At 41.5% G+C, this 15,408-nt stretch overlaps 3 protein-coding genes across 6 annotated transcripts; all 3 read right to left on the reverse strand.

Annotated features, from left to right (window-relative positions):
* Positions 1-980: 980 nt before the first annotated feature.
* On the reverse strand, positions 981-4,775 carry LOC115683128 (calcium-dependent protein kinase 26-like). 2 transcript variants are annotated; one of them, XM_056304105.1, is made up of 6 exons: positions 4,366-4,775; positions 3,828-3,909; positions 3,017-3,746; positions 2,625-2,921; positions 1,561-1,959; positions 981-1,482 (listed from the first exon to the last, which is right to left on the reverse strand). In XM_056304105.1, exons 3-6 carry the CDS (start codon positions 3,606-3,608, stop codon positions 1,214-1,216), a joined length of 1,557 nt encoding a protein of 518 aa, XP_056160080.1. In that variant the 5' UTR covers positions 3,609-3,746; positions 3,828-3,909; positions 4,366-4,775; the 3' UTR covers positions 981-1,213. The 2 variants fall into 2 exon arrangements, with proteins under 2 accessions (XP_056160080.1, XP_030463412.2); XM_030607552.2 differs by having other exon boundaries at positions 3,017-3,909.
* Positions 4,776-6,850: 2,075 nt separating this feature from the next.
* Positions 6,851-10,212, reverse strand: LOC115683129 (sorbitol dehydrogenase). 3 transcript variants are annotated; one of them, XM_030607553.2, is made up of 6 exons: positions 9,849-10,212; positions 9,596-9,663; positions 8,905-9,141; positions 8,333-8,623; positions 7,669-7,856; positions 6,851-7,365 (listed from the first exon to the last, which is right to left on the reverse strand). In XM_030607553.2, exons 1-6 carry the CDS (start codon positions 9,955-9,957, stop codon positions 7,173-7,175), a joined length of 1,086 nt encoding a protein of 361 aa, XP_030463413.2. In that variant the 5' UTR covers positions 9,958-10,212; the 3' UTR covers positions 6,851-7,172. The 3 variants fall into 3 exon arrangements, with proteins under 3 accessions (XP_030463413.2, XP_030463415.2, XP_030463416.2); XM_030607555.2 differs by lacking the exons at positions 9,596-9,663; positions 9,849-10,212 and adding an exon at positions 9,361-9,503; XM_030607556.2 differs by lacking the exons at positions 9,596-9,663; positions 9,849-10,212 and adding an exon at positions 9,255-9,275.
* A 1,652-nt stretch (positions 10,213-11,864) lies between these two features.
* On the reverse strand, positions 11,865-15,256 carry LOC115683130 (sorbitol dehydrogenase-like). Its single transcript, XM_030607557.2, has 6 exons — positions 14,798-15,256; positions 14,568-14,635; positions 13,886-14,122; positions 13,221-13,511; positions 12,559-12,746; positions 11,865-12,248 (listed from the first exon to the last, which is right to left on the reverse strand). The coding sequence occupies exons 1-6, from the start codon at positions 14,904-14,906 to the stop codon at positions 12,056-12,058; spliced, it is 1,086 nt and encodes a 361-aa protein (XP_030463417.1). The 5' UTR covers positions 14,907-15,256; the 3' UTR covers positions 11,865-12,055.
* Positions 15,257-15,408: the final 152 nt, after the last annotated feature.

Here is a 15,408-nt window from a genome sequence, read left to right on the forward strand (position 1 = left end):
CTGCTCTGTTATTGAGTTCAGGAGAGGCAGACGAAGAAGAAGAGGGTCATTTTTCTGTTTTTTTCTTTTTCTTTCTTTCTTTCAGGTGATGGATGTTTGTGGAATTGGTCCATGTGGATAACGCACAAAATATATATTTCTGTCCTTAAAGAAATCGAAACGATATACGGGGATAAAGCTTCGGGTAAGCAGAACATGAGGCTGATATGCGCCGAGTTGGACTTGCCTTCCTGGCCACTGTTTTTTTGTGCGCTTCTTTGATGCATGTCGCTCGTAAGCAAATGTAGAGGAGCCCATTTGACTTGAAAATCAACCCATCGAGTGCATCGTTCTTTTGCATTATATAGCAGCATCATGAAAAGAGTGTGTGAAAATATAAGAGACTTGAGATCGAGTAACTGATTGAACCAGTTGAATTGGTCCAAAAATTCAACCAAAAAACACGTCGGAACCGGACGGAAGTCCTGTAAACTATCATTTGGTTGTGGTCCGCTTTCTTGATTATCTTAATTAATCCGGGAAAACCTACCCCAACCACCCAATGCAGGCAGGTTGCCCGTCCCGGTACACCGGATGAGATGCGGACAAGGGGTCTAGGTAAGGATCGCCACCCTTCACCTCAAGAATGAATGGTGTCGGCCTATTACTCCGGCCGCACCTCTCAAGGCAAGCAAATTTTCCCAGATTGATGTAACAAAGCTCGAGCTCTGACAAGTTAGACCGTGGATGAACCAGTCCCACGAGGTGGTCAGATGAGAGTATTTTCCAATTGAATCTAAATTCACGTGCCAGGACACGATACAAACGACAACTGAACAAGTTTTTGAGCACGTTCGACCTAGCCGCCTGAGAAGGCTCATCAAAACTGAACGAGGGATGTTGTCTATTCGCAACTGGGTTGGCTATGAAGTCACGAAAATCCAACACTAGTTCCTCAGATAAGAATTCAGAAGAATCTTGAGAAAGACACTGAGTAGAGATAACAAAAGTTGAGAAAATCCACCATTACAATCACTCAAGAGCAAGACATTCACCCAATAATGTTTAATCCTTGGCCACTCCTCATCAATCGTATCTCCAGTTACAAATTGTACATCTAATGAGGACAATGCTCCGTCGTCACACAAATATTTTCCGCTCACTAATAGGTCACAGCACTGTCAAATTAGCACATATACGATAGGTAGCTTAGATTGCACCATGTCCAATTTCTTCAGCAGACAAGAGAAGATCTAAGAGAAGTGGGAATCAATGTGCACGACGACCACCGGATGACTGACTCGGTCACCACAAGATCTAGTCGCTCCTGCTCGCCAAGGCCAATCGTTCTATTCCTCTTGCTATGGATGCCCAATACTCTATGCTCAGTTGTTCCTCCGCCCCTCTTAACTTCAGCTATTTTATGCTCCTCCTCTCCCACCAAATGGTTGAAAACGACAAGTGATGAACTTGGCAAGGTAAACAGCTTACCCGACCTTGCCTCTGCACATACACGAACGTATGGTATCAACTAACAAGAATATAAAGTTGTCGACATTAGCAAAATGAAGAACCATGTACCTCCACCTGCAGACGCATATGATGACAACCCTGATGGAGCACTTCCTTGTCCATTCATCGAACCGGGACTGAAGAAAGAAAAGCTTGGCATTGAGGGAATAGGAGATGAGAACTCCAGGGCACCAGAACTACCACAGCTGCGGAAGGAAAACCCACCAGAAGCAAGGCATGGTGTTGATGGTTCAGGAAAGAAGGAAGAAAAAGATGATCTGCATGTAAATGTGGGTGACTGAGCTTCACATGTAATGTGTGTTCTGTTGCCAAAGCTGATATCCTGATCCCTAGGCATATGCGTGGCAGAAAACGACACTCCACAATCATCAAATCCTCCAGAAGCCCTATGCTCCCATAGATTTAGGACTTCAACATTTGGTCCATGTTCGTCCATCCAGGAATGTTCTTCACGAGGACAATAATATGCACAAGTTGGGAGTGGAAATATACGTAAGATACAATCATTTATAAAGACCTACACAAGGTATATGTACACAATGGTTATCAAAGTCAGAGATTGAAGTAGTATGCTCAACTACTTATCTTGCATAAGCATCATTATCATGTCCAGTGAAGACAAAAGGCACACCCGCGAGGCCTAAAATGCTTATCACAAGACTCGCATTTAAGTTGATGCTAAGTGAAGTATCCTGGTCTATTACCAGTATACCATACAAGTCACCATAGATTACAATAAAAGACGCTTTCAATCTATTTAGATTTGATAGTCAGGATCCATCATCGCAGTACATACAAGATTTTCCTAGGCAGATGCTTAAACGCTACTATAGTAGATATGGCAGAGATGATCAACTTTTTGTTGTAGTCTTTCTTGGAAAAGAAAAGCCAAAGATATCCTACTTCCAGATGATATTAAGAACAACATGGAACAGCCTTTGCATCGCAATAATGTCATCCACTAATTGGAATTTAGCCTCGCTGTTAAGTTAGGGATGGCACACAAACATTCATTGAAAGTCACATTACATAGACGTACTCCCATATAGCTTCATAAAAATAGCAGATTTGTGTGAACTTACATTAAGCGGAAACAATGTAGATTGACCTACCTAGAACATCCTGAGCTGTGAATCTTTGAGAAGCATCAACACAAAGCATACCCTTGATGAGAGCCTTTGCAGATGCAGAGATGCAATCCCAAGGACTGGATGGGAATCGCAGATCAGCTATTCTAACGGCATCAAAGATACATGATTTGGTCTTCCCCCAAAATGGCGGCATCCCACTGAGGAGAATATAAAGGATGACCCCAGCGCTCCAAATATCAGCACTCTGGTTATAACCCCCCGACAACACCTCTGGAGCTATGTAAAATGGACTCCCAACAGTCCCGTGCAGACTCTGTCCTGTAAAGATATGCTGAATCATAAAACTCACTATTTGGAGGAGAGAGAACAGCGAGCAATGAATATTATCAACAGAGCAGGAATTAAGACCTTACCGGGCTTAATGTAAGTGGCAAGACCAAAATCAGCCAATTTAATGGGCGAAGATGAGGCCTTGGTTGCCAATAGAATGTTTTCCGGCTTCAAATCTCTATGAACTACCCCTTTCTCATGACAATACAAAACCACTTGCATAAGATGCCTGAAAAGAACCCTAGCCTCAGCCTCAGAGAATCGACCATGTTCCATTAACTGGTGAAACAGTTCCCCTCCAGCGCAAAGCTCCATCACCAAGTGAACGTAATCTTCCTCCTCATAGACCTCTTTCAAATCAACTACATTTGGATGCCCAGATAACCTAGTCATTATCTCGATCTCGAGCTTCACGCTACGCACATCATCGGATGTCACCAGTCTATCTTTGGCAATCGATTTGCACGCGAGGAGTTCCCCAGTTGACTTATGAGAACATGCCCTGATTACACCAAATTGACCCCAACCCAACTGCTCACCGAGTGCATATCTATCTTTCAAGTTTGAGATCTGCTCTGCACCCAAAATCGTTTCGCTCAAGCCAGCAACTTTATAGTAGTCGCACGCCTTTATTGATGATTCGCTGCTGCTGCTGTTGCTCTTGGCAACAGCCATAACAAAGACTTACCCAATGATTATCAGATTCTTGGGTAGGATCCAAAGCTATTCTAGACTAATGTCTGCCCTCAAACGCTTCAAACCCTTTCGGCGCAACTAAGAATGCCGAGTTTTGAAGTCAAAGATCCTCATTTTCTCCAAAAGCATACCGTAGGTCAAAATCCGAGAAGAAGGTTCTCATGTGACCAGTTTGCTGAAGTTGACGAGGGCTCTTACCGTGATGGTCACGACATCATTTTCCTGGGAATGCGGGAAACAATTCTGAATAGACTTCAGTCCCCAAGAGAATCATCTGGATCTGAAACATGACCAAAAAAAGCAACAAACTTTATCACATCATCGTCTTCTCGCTGGATTCAACTAAAACCCACTACATCAAAACACCAGCTACTCTGGAAAATTCTCTGACCAACGTCAGCTACTATACTATAATAAAGATACCGATTTCAAGGTTAAAAATTTTCAACTGAAGGTGAAAACAGAAAAAAAAATTTGCTGCAATGTGCAACCTGCTTTCAGCAGACAAGACAGAAGGCGAAAGGCAAAACGACAAAAATTTTCAAAAATCAGGAATCTCGAGGTTTTGAAAGCGAAAGCACCCAAAAAAGCCTCCATCTTTGAGAACCCTATTGACCCCTAAGCAGTCGGTGATGGACCTCGGTCGCAGAGCAAAACAACTCATACCTATTGATCACTAATGCCCATCGGCTAAAAAGACGTTCTTTAAGTCACGCGCGCACAAAAGAAGAAATACCCGAAAGCCAAAATGCTCTCTGCTGCAAATTTCCAGAGCACGCGCGACGGCTCAGCATCCACGCATCGCGCTTACATGGAGAGCAAGAGAGCGAAGACTTCGAGCGAGCGAGAGACAGAGATAGAGAGACAGAGGTAGAGAGAGAGAGAGAGAGAAGAAGATGCCGTTGGAGCAGGACAAGCTGAACTATTTGGCTTCTCTCTCTCTCTCTCTCTGCTTGTGGGGCTCTCTCCCACCCTCCCTCTCTCTCTCTCTCTCTCTCTCTGCTCTGCTTCTCTGGCGATGGCGATTTGCTGTGCTGGGGGTGCTTTGGGTGCTCTGTTTTTCCCCTGCTTTTTTGAAATTGAAAGGCTTCCCCTTCCACTCCTCGGATGCGAACTCTTTCTTTAATTCCGTTTACTTTTGATTTGATTATGTGATTATGATTATTGTATTCTCAGCAAGGCTAGTCAAAGCGTTGTAATTTGCAACGATGCCCCTCGCATATCTTTTTTTATAAGTTTTAGTAACTCGTACTTTAGTACTTGTGAAAGTACCCCGTTCTTCCAATCTGATATATATTATACTAAAATTGACTCCGCACGACGAGTTTTAAGCTTTAATGAATAGAGTCTTTTCTATTTTCCAAATGAAAACTCAAGAATTTCTTCAAGATAAAATGAAATTTTAGAGGAAAATCTCTTGATAATCAGAAGTAAAGTCAACCGTGACATTGAGAAAAACATAAGTAGTCTAATTATGACCGTAAAAGCCCTTAATAGGATGACTCAATTTGATTAGAAACTCACACTAAAGATATGTTTGTTTGAGTGAAAAAAATTTCTGAGAATTAATTTTTCAAACTTTCACGCGTTTGGTATATTGAAAATGATTAGTCCATATAAAACCATTCACGGTCGATAGAAATTTTATCATACTTAAAATAAGGAAAATTAATGTTCTAATCTCTGAAAAGGGGAAAACATTTTTCTTGAAATAAATATTTCTTTCTCGAAACAAACACATCCAAACATAAAATTTAGGTTAATAAATTAGGGTTGGGCCTCTTCCTTAACAGAAAATAAAAACATAAAAAAGTTGAATGGATAGACTGTTTCAATGCATGTGAAATTATAAGAAGTAAAGTCATTGTGCAAATGATTCCATCCCCATGGACACCCGATCCTACTCTTGTAGCTAGCACAAACACATCCCTTGTTTTTTAAGAATATGTCTGGGTTTGTTGTGACCTTCGAATGCAACTGTTTTTTGGTGGAGAGAGATTCATAAGGAAAAGTAGATGAGATCCAACCTGATGGAATCTCACTTTTGTGTGGATGAGTATTGGATTTCCATCAACCTTTGGTGACTGACGTTATAGAGATGGGACTTAGCTATCAAACTAGCGAAACAATACACAGCACCAAGTGATAATCTCTACTGTAGTTTCATATAATCTTCAAGAGTAATGATGCGTTTGGCACAGCTTTGGTCAGAGATTTTGAGCTTCTAAATGCTTTTGTGCCGAAGTTGAGGTGTTTAGCGAGATAATTCCAAAGGGTTTTGAACAAAACTAGCATTTCAAAAATCTCTTAACCCAATTCACGTTCTACCCCGCATTGGCTTTGAGCATTTTCAAAATGCTACTTTATATTGCCCTCGCTAAATTATGTAAATTCCAATTTTACCTTCCCAGCTTTATTGTGCATATCTGACCAGCATCATGCGAAGTCGCCGGCACATATCTGGCTGACATCCTAGATTTGACGGTTTAGTGAGCCAAATCTGGCACTGACTGCTTGAGGCAAGGCCGTGCAACTTCAAGGTGGCGCTGGCGGAGGTTGCCTTTGCCTAGGATCGCAGAAACCAGAAGCCTAAGTTGGTTGGCCTGATCCGTGGCCCTTACGCGAGTCATCCAACCTCTCTTTCTCAAATTAATTTTTATTTTAAAACCGATTGGATATGAAAGTTTGTAGGAAAGTGTTACCAAATACTGTTTGCATCTTGTGAAAACCCTTTGGTCTAAAAGTCTAAGGACACTGGTTGTCACTCACTTGCTTTCGTAAAACAATGTCTTTATTGATGGACTTCTATCCAAAACATACAATTCATTCCTCCCAATTTCTCGTTTGAACTTTCGTTCAAAGTCGATAAAAAGTGCTGAAAAATCGCAAAAGAAAATGCTAGTAGCTTCATGCTTTAGAGTTATTAGACAAAAAGGGCAGGATATTCTGCTCCTAATTCCCCCTTTAAGCCTGCATATAAGGAAAGGTCTCCTTCATTTTTGCCTTTGTGACATTTACCTGTATGTATTAACATCAGGTAACATGTCACTAGCTAATTGTAAAAGAAACTGTGCTTTACTTGCCAAAAAAACCTTAAGCAAATATCTGAGGGAATCTCCTTTATGGGCAACAACCTAAGCAAACCTAAGCAAAACATGACAGGACCGCGATTTTAGTAGCTTCGCATTCCGACCTTTATGGGCTGAAGAAGAAAGAGAAACTTTTTATAGAAATCACGGCATGATATTCCCGCTTAAATAGCAAACTTCACTAGCTATAGTCCACCGATACATGTAGCACCGCCGGGTTTTTCCAACCACAGCAGATGATAACACTGGACGAACAGGCTGAAGATAGGGCACACCATTTCATCATGCATTCAGACACGCCCTTATGGTCTAATAACTATTCTAGGCTCCACGTTATTAGGTATCGAACATGTGGATGCCCGTAGACTTGTTACTGTTATTCGTTGCAGCTATTTAGATGTCACAACTAAGACACTTCACTTTGTGATGAAAATTTCGTGGCACGATTCTGTCCTCACAGATTAAACATGACCTTGATGGCTTTGCTGCCACGAGCGCTCGTCTCAAAGGCATCTTCAACTTCCTTCTGGGAGAACCCAAACCTGTGGGTTATGAGGGGCTTCACATCTATCTTGCCGCTCCTTAGAAACTCGAGGCAGAGAGGCCATGTGTTCTTGTATCGGAATATTCCAATCACATCAACCTCCCTGCAGTTCATCAAAGTATGCATGAATGAGCAAAGACATCAAATTTGTTCACTCCTAATTCTCAGATGCAATAGTGGAACACTTCTTAGACTAGTCTTCAACCATTACCACTTGTTATTTGACAACTACACTGCCACTATTTTGCCACACTATCTTTGGATCTATAGTTAGTTGGTAACAAGTACGTCCGTTGTAGCATAGCTAGGCAGTATAAAGCTCAGGCCCATATCTGGCTAGCCCTTGGCTAACATTGGCAGAGCACATTGCAGGGGCATTTGTAACATGGCAGGGGAAAAAATATACCTTGCAGCAGCGGGAGTTAGCGGGACAGTCATCTCGTTATGACCCATTCCCACGAGGCAAACTTTGCCGCCAGATCGAGTGGCATTCAATGCCGTTGACATAGTTTTATTAAAACCGGCACAGTCAAAGATCACGTCAATCTCTGTTGCCATTGCTTTTTGTATCAGCGCCACCTCTTCAGGTATGTCCTGCAGAAGGGCGAACTCAAGACAATGAACTTGAGAGCAAGTGAGAACTTCATTTTCTCAAGTTTGAGATATGAGCTTATAAGGGCTTATAGACTGCTAGATTGAACCATTCCGTCATGCCATTTTCTGATAAAAACGAGGAAAAGCAAACCAAAACCATGAAATGGCAATGAAAATAGAACAGCCAAAGAATTTCAACAACTTTTTCTCCACGAACAGTACTATGAATGCATGCTTCTAGGTTGTATTATAGCCGAAGAGAGACTAGTGTTGTTGAATGTCATTCTCCAATTTCTTCGGAAACAACTTGGCAGACTGAACAGTATAGGCAGATGAGCACCTCAACCAGTCACAAGTCACAACTAATACAAATTATGCAAAAGGCCCTGACATGCACATCCCAATCACTGGCTTCACCTTGTTAGTTCAATGAAAAACAACAAAATGACACTTAATTCAAATTTAATCTAGCACACCTTCATATCTGTAGAAACTTTCACGATATTATCTGCACCCAGATCCTTTGCAACTGATAAGCGGTGGTCATCAACATCCACAATGACAATTCTGGGTGCTCCAAAAGCACGGGCAGCTAGCATAGTAACAAGCCCTATAGGCCCTGCACCCATTACCAAAACATTTGTCTCTGGACCGACATTAGCTCGGCGACAAGCATGAACTCCAACACTCAGGGGCTCGCACATTGCCCCTTCCTCCAAGCTCACATTGTCTGGAAGCTTGAAACAAAGGTCTGCAGGATGCACCACCTGTCAATATAAAGAAAGGTACTCTCAAAACTGCCCAAGTTTCTAGATGCATCTCACCTTTTAACCATATATGTGACCGAATTTCAAGTAACTCTGTGGCTCCATGTATGATGCCAAGTTATGCCAAAGGATGTCCAAATGAAGTTTTTATCAATCTCCATTCATTATATGTTCGGATGTTCTTACAAAATATTGCTCAATAGCTACGTCATGACACAAAACAGTTACTATCAGAGAATAAGTCAAACAGCAGATAGTGAAACAATATTCTATTTTTTCACCTGATTGGCAAGAGAACCATGTACAGGAGGAGTGGCAAAGAACTTCATGTCAGGACAGAGATTGTATCGGCCTTCTTTACAATGATCACAACGCCAACAGCTGATCCCTGGCTCTAGCGCCACTCGATCACCCGGAACCAATGTCTTGACTTCACTCCCCACTTCTTCTATGATCCCTGCACACTCATGCCCGATCACCATAGGCTCTTTCACCACGAAATGCGCGCATCTTAGCGTCTGCAAGTCAAAGAAACAATCAAAAGAGAGCAAGTGTAAAGAATCTACTTATCGGCCAAGTGCAACTTGTGAGATGAGATTTTACTTAAGATGAAATCATGGGTACTGCTAACCAAGAAGAAAAAGCTTCCTCACTGCATTTCACAATCCATATGGTCCAACATATAAAAGAATACCTCAACGGAGTAGGATCAATCATTGTTTTTTTAACTAATGTACCAGTATCTAAAATGTCCTCTCTCATTGGATAGCCCTTTAAAAAATCAAATCTCCATCTGTTACTCATCAGAGTCATATCAGCGTGCCAACTTGTCCTTGTTCTTCCCTTCCCCAGCTTATTTTGCGCGATCCACATGAACGTAAGTGGCCATCCCGAGCCTTAGCCAATAGACGATCATTAACAGAAGGGGAAAAAAGCAATAAAGAAGACAGATTACAGTTATAAAACCATAACCTTCAGATAGTGAACGTCACTCCCACATATACCAACAGCCTTCATCCTGACTCTGACATCATGGGGGCCTATTTGCACATAAAAAAGCACATATTAATCCAAAATCCCGCACACGGGTCATCAAGAAATCGACCAAAAGGATGCACAGAGCACACAAAGATAACTATTAACACCCTCACAAGCGAAAAGGTGAATATTAACAACCCAAAAAAAACAAAGAAAGAGCATCAAAAGGAGATTGAGAGCTTATGACCAAGTGGAGGGAGAGTGAAGGGTTGAATCTTGAGGGTGTTGACAGCAACGAGCCAAGCAGCCATGTTCTCTTCTTCACCATTCTCGCGAGACATGCCTCCTTTGCCCATTTTTGCTACTTTTTTCTCTCAGAGCACTCTAAAGAGCCCGCTCTTTTCCTAGGAGCTGTGCCAAGTCAAAAAGCCTTGCGAGTCCGACACGAGCTGGAGGAGGGGGCACAGGGGGAGTGGGTGGAGGATAAGATATGAGAACGCGTTTTTATACCTCTGTTCAGGTCGAAAGTTCGGAACAGATGATTATCTCAAGTTGGGTTCGTTTGAATTTGACAGATTCTATCCGATCCAATCTCTGCTGCTTCAGCAGAATCCAGTCGTGGCCACTAGCTAATAGCCTAACATGAACGAGCAACCACAAAAACAAGAAAATTAGAGACTTCCACGTCGTTCATGACTCTGCTTCACAAATGACGAGGCCAATGACAGTTTGCCATAAAATAAAAATAACTTGAGCAATTGTTTTAGTTCATTTATCAAGAAATTAGTTTCTGTTTTCTTTTGCTCTTTTGTACTTTTACTTCACGCGACTTCAACATGGATTTTACTTTTAATCTTTAATTTTCTTAAGATTTTATCAATCTCCTTTTATTAGCGTGAATCATTGGAAGACCTTCCTACTCATTATCGGAATGCAAAATCACATATAATTTTGTTTTTTATAATTTTTGGGAAAATTAGTGAAGTCATTTTCTAAAAAAAAATAAAGGGTTCAAAATGGATATTATTTTAAATATAGGGTCGAAGTGGCGAAGCCTCTCTCATACAAGGGTTGAGTTTGCGAGCCAGCCAAATTGTCGCCGGTCTACCGAGCACTTAATTTTCTGGGCGGGTGGAATAGGGCATTTGTGTTGGACTGGCCTTGAGGGTGGAAGTTGAAGAGGGTTGTATCCTTGAAACTTGGGTTCTTCTTAGAAATGAAGATAAAAAGAGAGGGATTTCCTGTTGTGTATGGTGATTCCGATGGAAAGTGAAGAGGCATTGGAGGTGGAGGTGGAGGTGGAGGTGAGTGGCATGAAGGCATGTTTCATCACTTCCAAATTTTGTTTTGGACAAAAATGCCCCATTTTAGCAGCCAGAAATATCAAGTGCTCACTGGCTGGCGAAAATTTAGCCAACTGGTAAATTCAAAAACCAGCAAAGCAACATAATTTTACATGTAATGTGTCTGTAAATTTTCATACAGGCACGTGTTCCATCTCATAAAAAGTAGTTCGGATGCCTCTCGAGAATATCATGTGACGGTGTTTCTGAATTAGTAAAAGTGGCGGCAGATGCTAATCGAGATCGAGAGATTCTCTTGATTCTCATGTCCGATAAATTTAGTTATGTCATATTATTCAATCATCACTAAGCAGTGTAAGAAATCCAAAGAAAAAACAGGCGTTGACGGCTTGCATATAGACTGTAATAAAAATGATTAATACTATGAAAAACCTCAAACTTGTATATTTATGATAGATTTGCCCAAAACTAAAGTGACAAATTTACCATCAATTAATTTTCATTAAATTTTACTGTCGAATTATTGAGTTAAATGACATATAACAGTTAACGGATGTACTAATTTGAGATTTTACCCTTCGTTTGTCTCGGGTATACAAGTTTGTGGTTTTTTTTTGTATTAATCCAAATTAACGAAAAGCAAATTTATCACAAATGTACCAGTTTGGGATTTTTAGTGAGGATAAATTTATCACAGATATACCGATTTGGGATTTATATTGATCAAAAAATTAATTTTGGATAAATTTATCGTACCAGTTTGAGATTTTTCATGATATTAACCCTAATAAAAAAGTGACTAACCCACAACAAAAGCCTAACATCCCATGCACCGCAAGAAATCAAGAAGGCAACGTATTTGTAATATCATATCAATAAGATTAATGACCTAAAATTTAAAAAAACTAATCCACAAGCATGCTGGTGCATATCTTATATAACAGACCCCACACTCTCAGTTTGCCCAGAGCCACACACTGTCTACATCATTGCCAACTTCTGTTATTCAACTTTCCCAGATTGAGCAAGGCAAACCAAAGCAGATTCCTCGATATATCAATCCACACCTAAAGGTTGAAATCTATGGTTTACATGTCACAGCCAAGACACTTCACCGCGTGACGGAAATTTTCTTGGCGTGATTCCGTTCTCACAGATTAAACATGACCTTGATGGCGTTGCCGCCCCGAGCACTCGTCTCAAAGGCGTCTTCGACTCCCTTCTGGGAGAACTCAAATCTGTGGGTTATGAGGGGCTTCACATCTATCTTGCCACTTCTTAGAAACTCGAGGCAGAGAGGCCATGTGTTCTTGTACCGGAATATGCCAATCACATCAACCTCCCTGCAAGTCATCAACGTATGCGTGAATGAGCAAAGGTACCGAATTCGTTCCTTCTTCATATTCAGATGCAACAGTGGAACACTCTTCAAATATTAGCACTTGTCACTTAACGATTAAACAGCCACTATTTTGACACACTATCTTTGGATATATAGTTGATCAGTGACAAATCTGTCCGTCATAGCATAGTTAGGCAGTGAAAAGCTCTGGCTCATATCTGGCCAGCCCTCGGCTAACATTAGCAGAGCACATTGCAGTGGCATTTGTAACATAGCTGGGGGGAAAATATACGGGAGGGAAGAAAAAGTACCTTGCAGCAGCAGGAGTAAGCGGGACAGTCATGTGGTTATGACCCATTCCCACAAGGCAAACTTTGCCGCCAGACCGAGTGGCATTCAGTGCTGTTGACATAGTTTTGTCGAAACCGGCACAGTCAAAGCTCACGTCAATCTCTGTTCCCATTGCTTTTTGTATCAGTACCACCTCTTCAGGTATTTCCTGCAGAAGGGTGAACTCAAGACAATGAACTCGAGAGCAAGCAATAGCTTCATTTTCTCAAGTTTGAGATATAAGCTTATAAGGGCCTATAAGCCTGCTATTTCGCACCATTCTGCCACGCCATTCTCTAATAAAAACAAGGAAAAGGAAACCAAAACCATGAAATGGAAAATAGAACTGTCAAAGAAATTCAACAACTTATTCTCCACAACAAGTGCTACGGATGCGGGCTCCTTGGTTGTATTGTTGGGGAAGAGACACAAGTGTTGTTGACTGTTATAGTCCAATTTCTTCGCAAACAACTTGGCAGAGTGAACAGTATAGGCAGATGAGCAATCTTAACACCTCAACCAGTCACAACCAACACAAATTATGCAAAAGGCACTATAATGCACACCAAAATCACTGGCTTCAGCTTGTTAGTTCAATTGAAAACAACAAAATGATGCTTACTTCAAATTTGGTCTAGCATACCTTCCTATCTGTAGAAACTTTCACGATGTCATCTGCACCCAGATCCTTTGCAACTGATAAGCGGTGGTCATCAACATCCACAATGACAATTCTGGGTGCTCCAAAAGCACGGGCAGCTAACATTGTGACAAGCCCTATAGGTCCTGCACCCATTACCAAAATGTTTGTCTCTGAACTGACATTAGCTCTGCGACAAGCATGAACTCCAACGCTCAGGGGCTCGCACATTGCCCCTTCCTCCAAACTCACATTGTCTGGAAGCTTAAAACAAAGGTCTGCGGGATGCACCACCTGCCAATAGAGAGAAAGGTACTTTCAACACTGCCCAAGTTTCTTCATGCATCTAACCTTTGAACAATTTATGCGACCCAATTTCAAATAGCTGTGCAACTCCATCCGTATATACCAAATGATGTCCAAATGAAGTATTTATCAATCCCCATGCCTTAATGTTAGCAAAATAGTACAGGATCCAGATTTTTAGTCATTCTCCCATCCCTTCCGGTCCTTCCAAACCAACTTCAAGATACAGAACAACAACAACCTAAGCCTTGTCAAGATGTTCTACAAAAATTTCGCTCAATAGCTATGTCATGACACAGAACAGTTACTAACAGAGCATATGTCAAACAGCATATAGTGAAACAATACTTAATTTTTTTCACCTGATTGGCAAGAGAACCATGTACAGGAGGAGTGGCAAAGAACTTCATGTCAGGACAGAGATTGTATCGGCCTTCTTTACAATGATCACAACGCCAACAGCTGATCCCTGGCTCTAGGGCCACTCGATCACCCAGAACCAATGTCTTGACTTCACTCCCCACTTCTTCTATGATCCCTGCACACTCATGCCCGATCACCATAGGCTCTTCCACCACGAAATGCGCGCATCTTAGCGTCTGCAAGTCGAATAAACAATCAAAAGAGAGCAAGTGTAAAAGAATATACTTATTAGCCAAGTACAACTTGTGAGATGAGATTTTACTTAAGATGAAACCATGGGTATTGCTAACCAAGAAGAAAAATCTTCATCACTGCATTTCACAATCCATATGGTCCAACATATAAAGGAATCTCTTAACCGAGCTGGATCAATCATTCTTTTTTTAACTAATGTACCAGTATCAAAAATGTCCTCTCTCATTGAGGAGCCCTTTAAATCAAATTCCCATCTGTTACTCATCAAAGTCAGATCAGCGTGCCAACTAGTCCTTTTTCTTCCCTTCCCCAGCTTATTTTGCGCGATCCACATGAAAGTAAGCCATCATCCCGAGCTTTAGCCAATAGACTGTCATTAACAGAAGGGGAAGAAAGCAATACAGAAGACAGTTATAAAACCATAACCTTCAGATAGTGAACGTCGCTCCCACATATACCAACAGCCTTCATCCTGACTCTGACATCATGGGGGCCTATTTGCACGTATAAAGCACAGATTAATCCAAAATGCCGCACACGGGTCATCAAGAAACAGACAAAAAGGATGCACAGAACATACAAAAGGAAACTGGAAACTCCAAAGGGAAAAAGAAAAGAAAAGAAAAGAACATCAAAAGAGATTAAGCGCTTATGACCAAGTGGAGGGAGAGTGAAAGGTTGAATCTTCAGGGTGTTGACACCAACGAGCCAAGCAGCCATGTTCTCTCCATCGCCATTCTCGCGAGACATGCCTCCTTTGCCCATATTTGCCACTTTTTCTCTCAGGGCACTCCAAAAGCTCACTTGAGTGTCAAGCCAAAGCCTTGTGATTCTGCGATGAACTGGGAACGAAGGAGGAGGGATAAAGGGGAGCGGGTGGAGGATGAGAATAAAGGGTAGGACTTTAAGCCTCCGTTCGAGTCGAAAAGGCAACGACTTTCAAGCGGAGGATCTTCTGAATTTGGCAGATTCGATCCTACCCAGACCCTGCTGGCTTCAGAATCAGAATCCAGTCATTGGCATTAGCGAACACGAACAAGCGACCTCAATAAAGAAAGAGTAAAAAACCAGAAAGTTGGAGGCTTTCCACGTCGTTCGCGACTCTGCTTCGCAAGTGGCAAGGCAATTTGCCATAAAATATAAATAACTTGAGCAATTTTTTTTACATCATTTATCAAGAAATTAGTTTCTTTTATCTTTAATTTATAGTTTCTCAATAGTCAAGATAACTCTTGTTGTGCCAGATACGTGGGCAGATGGATGGATA

Source organism: Syzygium oleosum, unplaced genomic scaffold, assembly GCF_021117445.2.
Source record: "Syzygium oleosum isolate NSW1041296 unplaced genomic scaffold, Sole_v2.1 Sole_v2.31, whole genome shotgun sequence".
NCBI classification, from domain to species: domain Eukaryota; kingdom Viridiplantae; phylum Streptophyta; class Magnoliopsida; order Myrtales; family Myrtaceae; genus Syzygium; species Syzygium oleosum.

Bases quoted from the DNA above. Each gene is read 5' to 3' on its own strand.
- LOC115683128 (XM_056304105.1), bottom strand. From the start codon at position 3,608: ATGGCTGTTGCCAAGAGCAACAGCAGCAGCAGCGAATCATCAATAAAG. The intron at 2,922-3,016 runs GTAAGGTCTTAA...ATATCTTTACAG, and splicing joins TGCCACTTACATTAAGCCCG to GACAGAGTCTGCACGGGACT. The intron at 1,483-1,560 runs GTACATGGTTCT...GTGTATGTGCAG, and splicing joins ATATGCGTCTGCAGGTGGAG to AGGCAAGGTCGGGTAAGCTG.
- LOC115683129 (XM_030607553.2), bottom strand. From the start codon at position 9,957: ATGGGCAAAGGAGGCATGTCTCGCGAGAATGGTGAAGAAGAGAACATG. The intron at 9,142-9,595 runs GTTATGGTTTTA...TTTGACTTGCAG, and splicing joins GTGACGTTCACTATCTGAAG to ACGCTAAGATGCGCGCATTT. The intron at 8,624-8,904 runs GTGAAAAAATAG...TTATATTGACAG, and splicing joins ATGGTTCTCTTGCCAATCAG to GTGGTGCATCCTGCAGACCT.
- LOC115683130 (XM_030607557.2), bottom strand. From the start codon at position 14,906: ATGGGCAAAGGAGGCATGTCTCGCGAGAATGGCGATGGAGAGAACATG. The intron at 14,636-14,797 runs GTCATAAGCGCT...ACGTGCAAATAG, and splicing joins TTTCACTCTCCCTCCACTTG to GCCCCCATGATGTCAGAGTC. The intron at 12,747-13,220 runs GTATGCTAGACC...ACCCTTCTGCAG, and splicing joins AAGTTTCTACAGATAGGAAG to GAAATACCTGAAGAGGTGGT.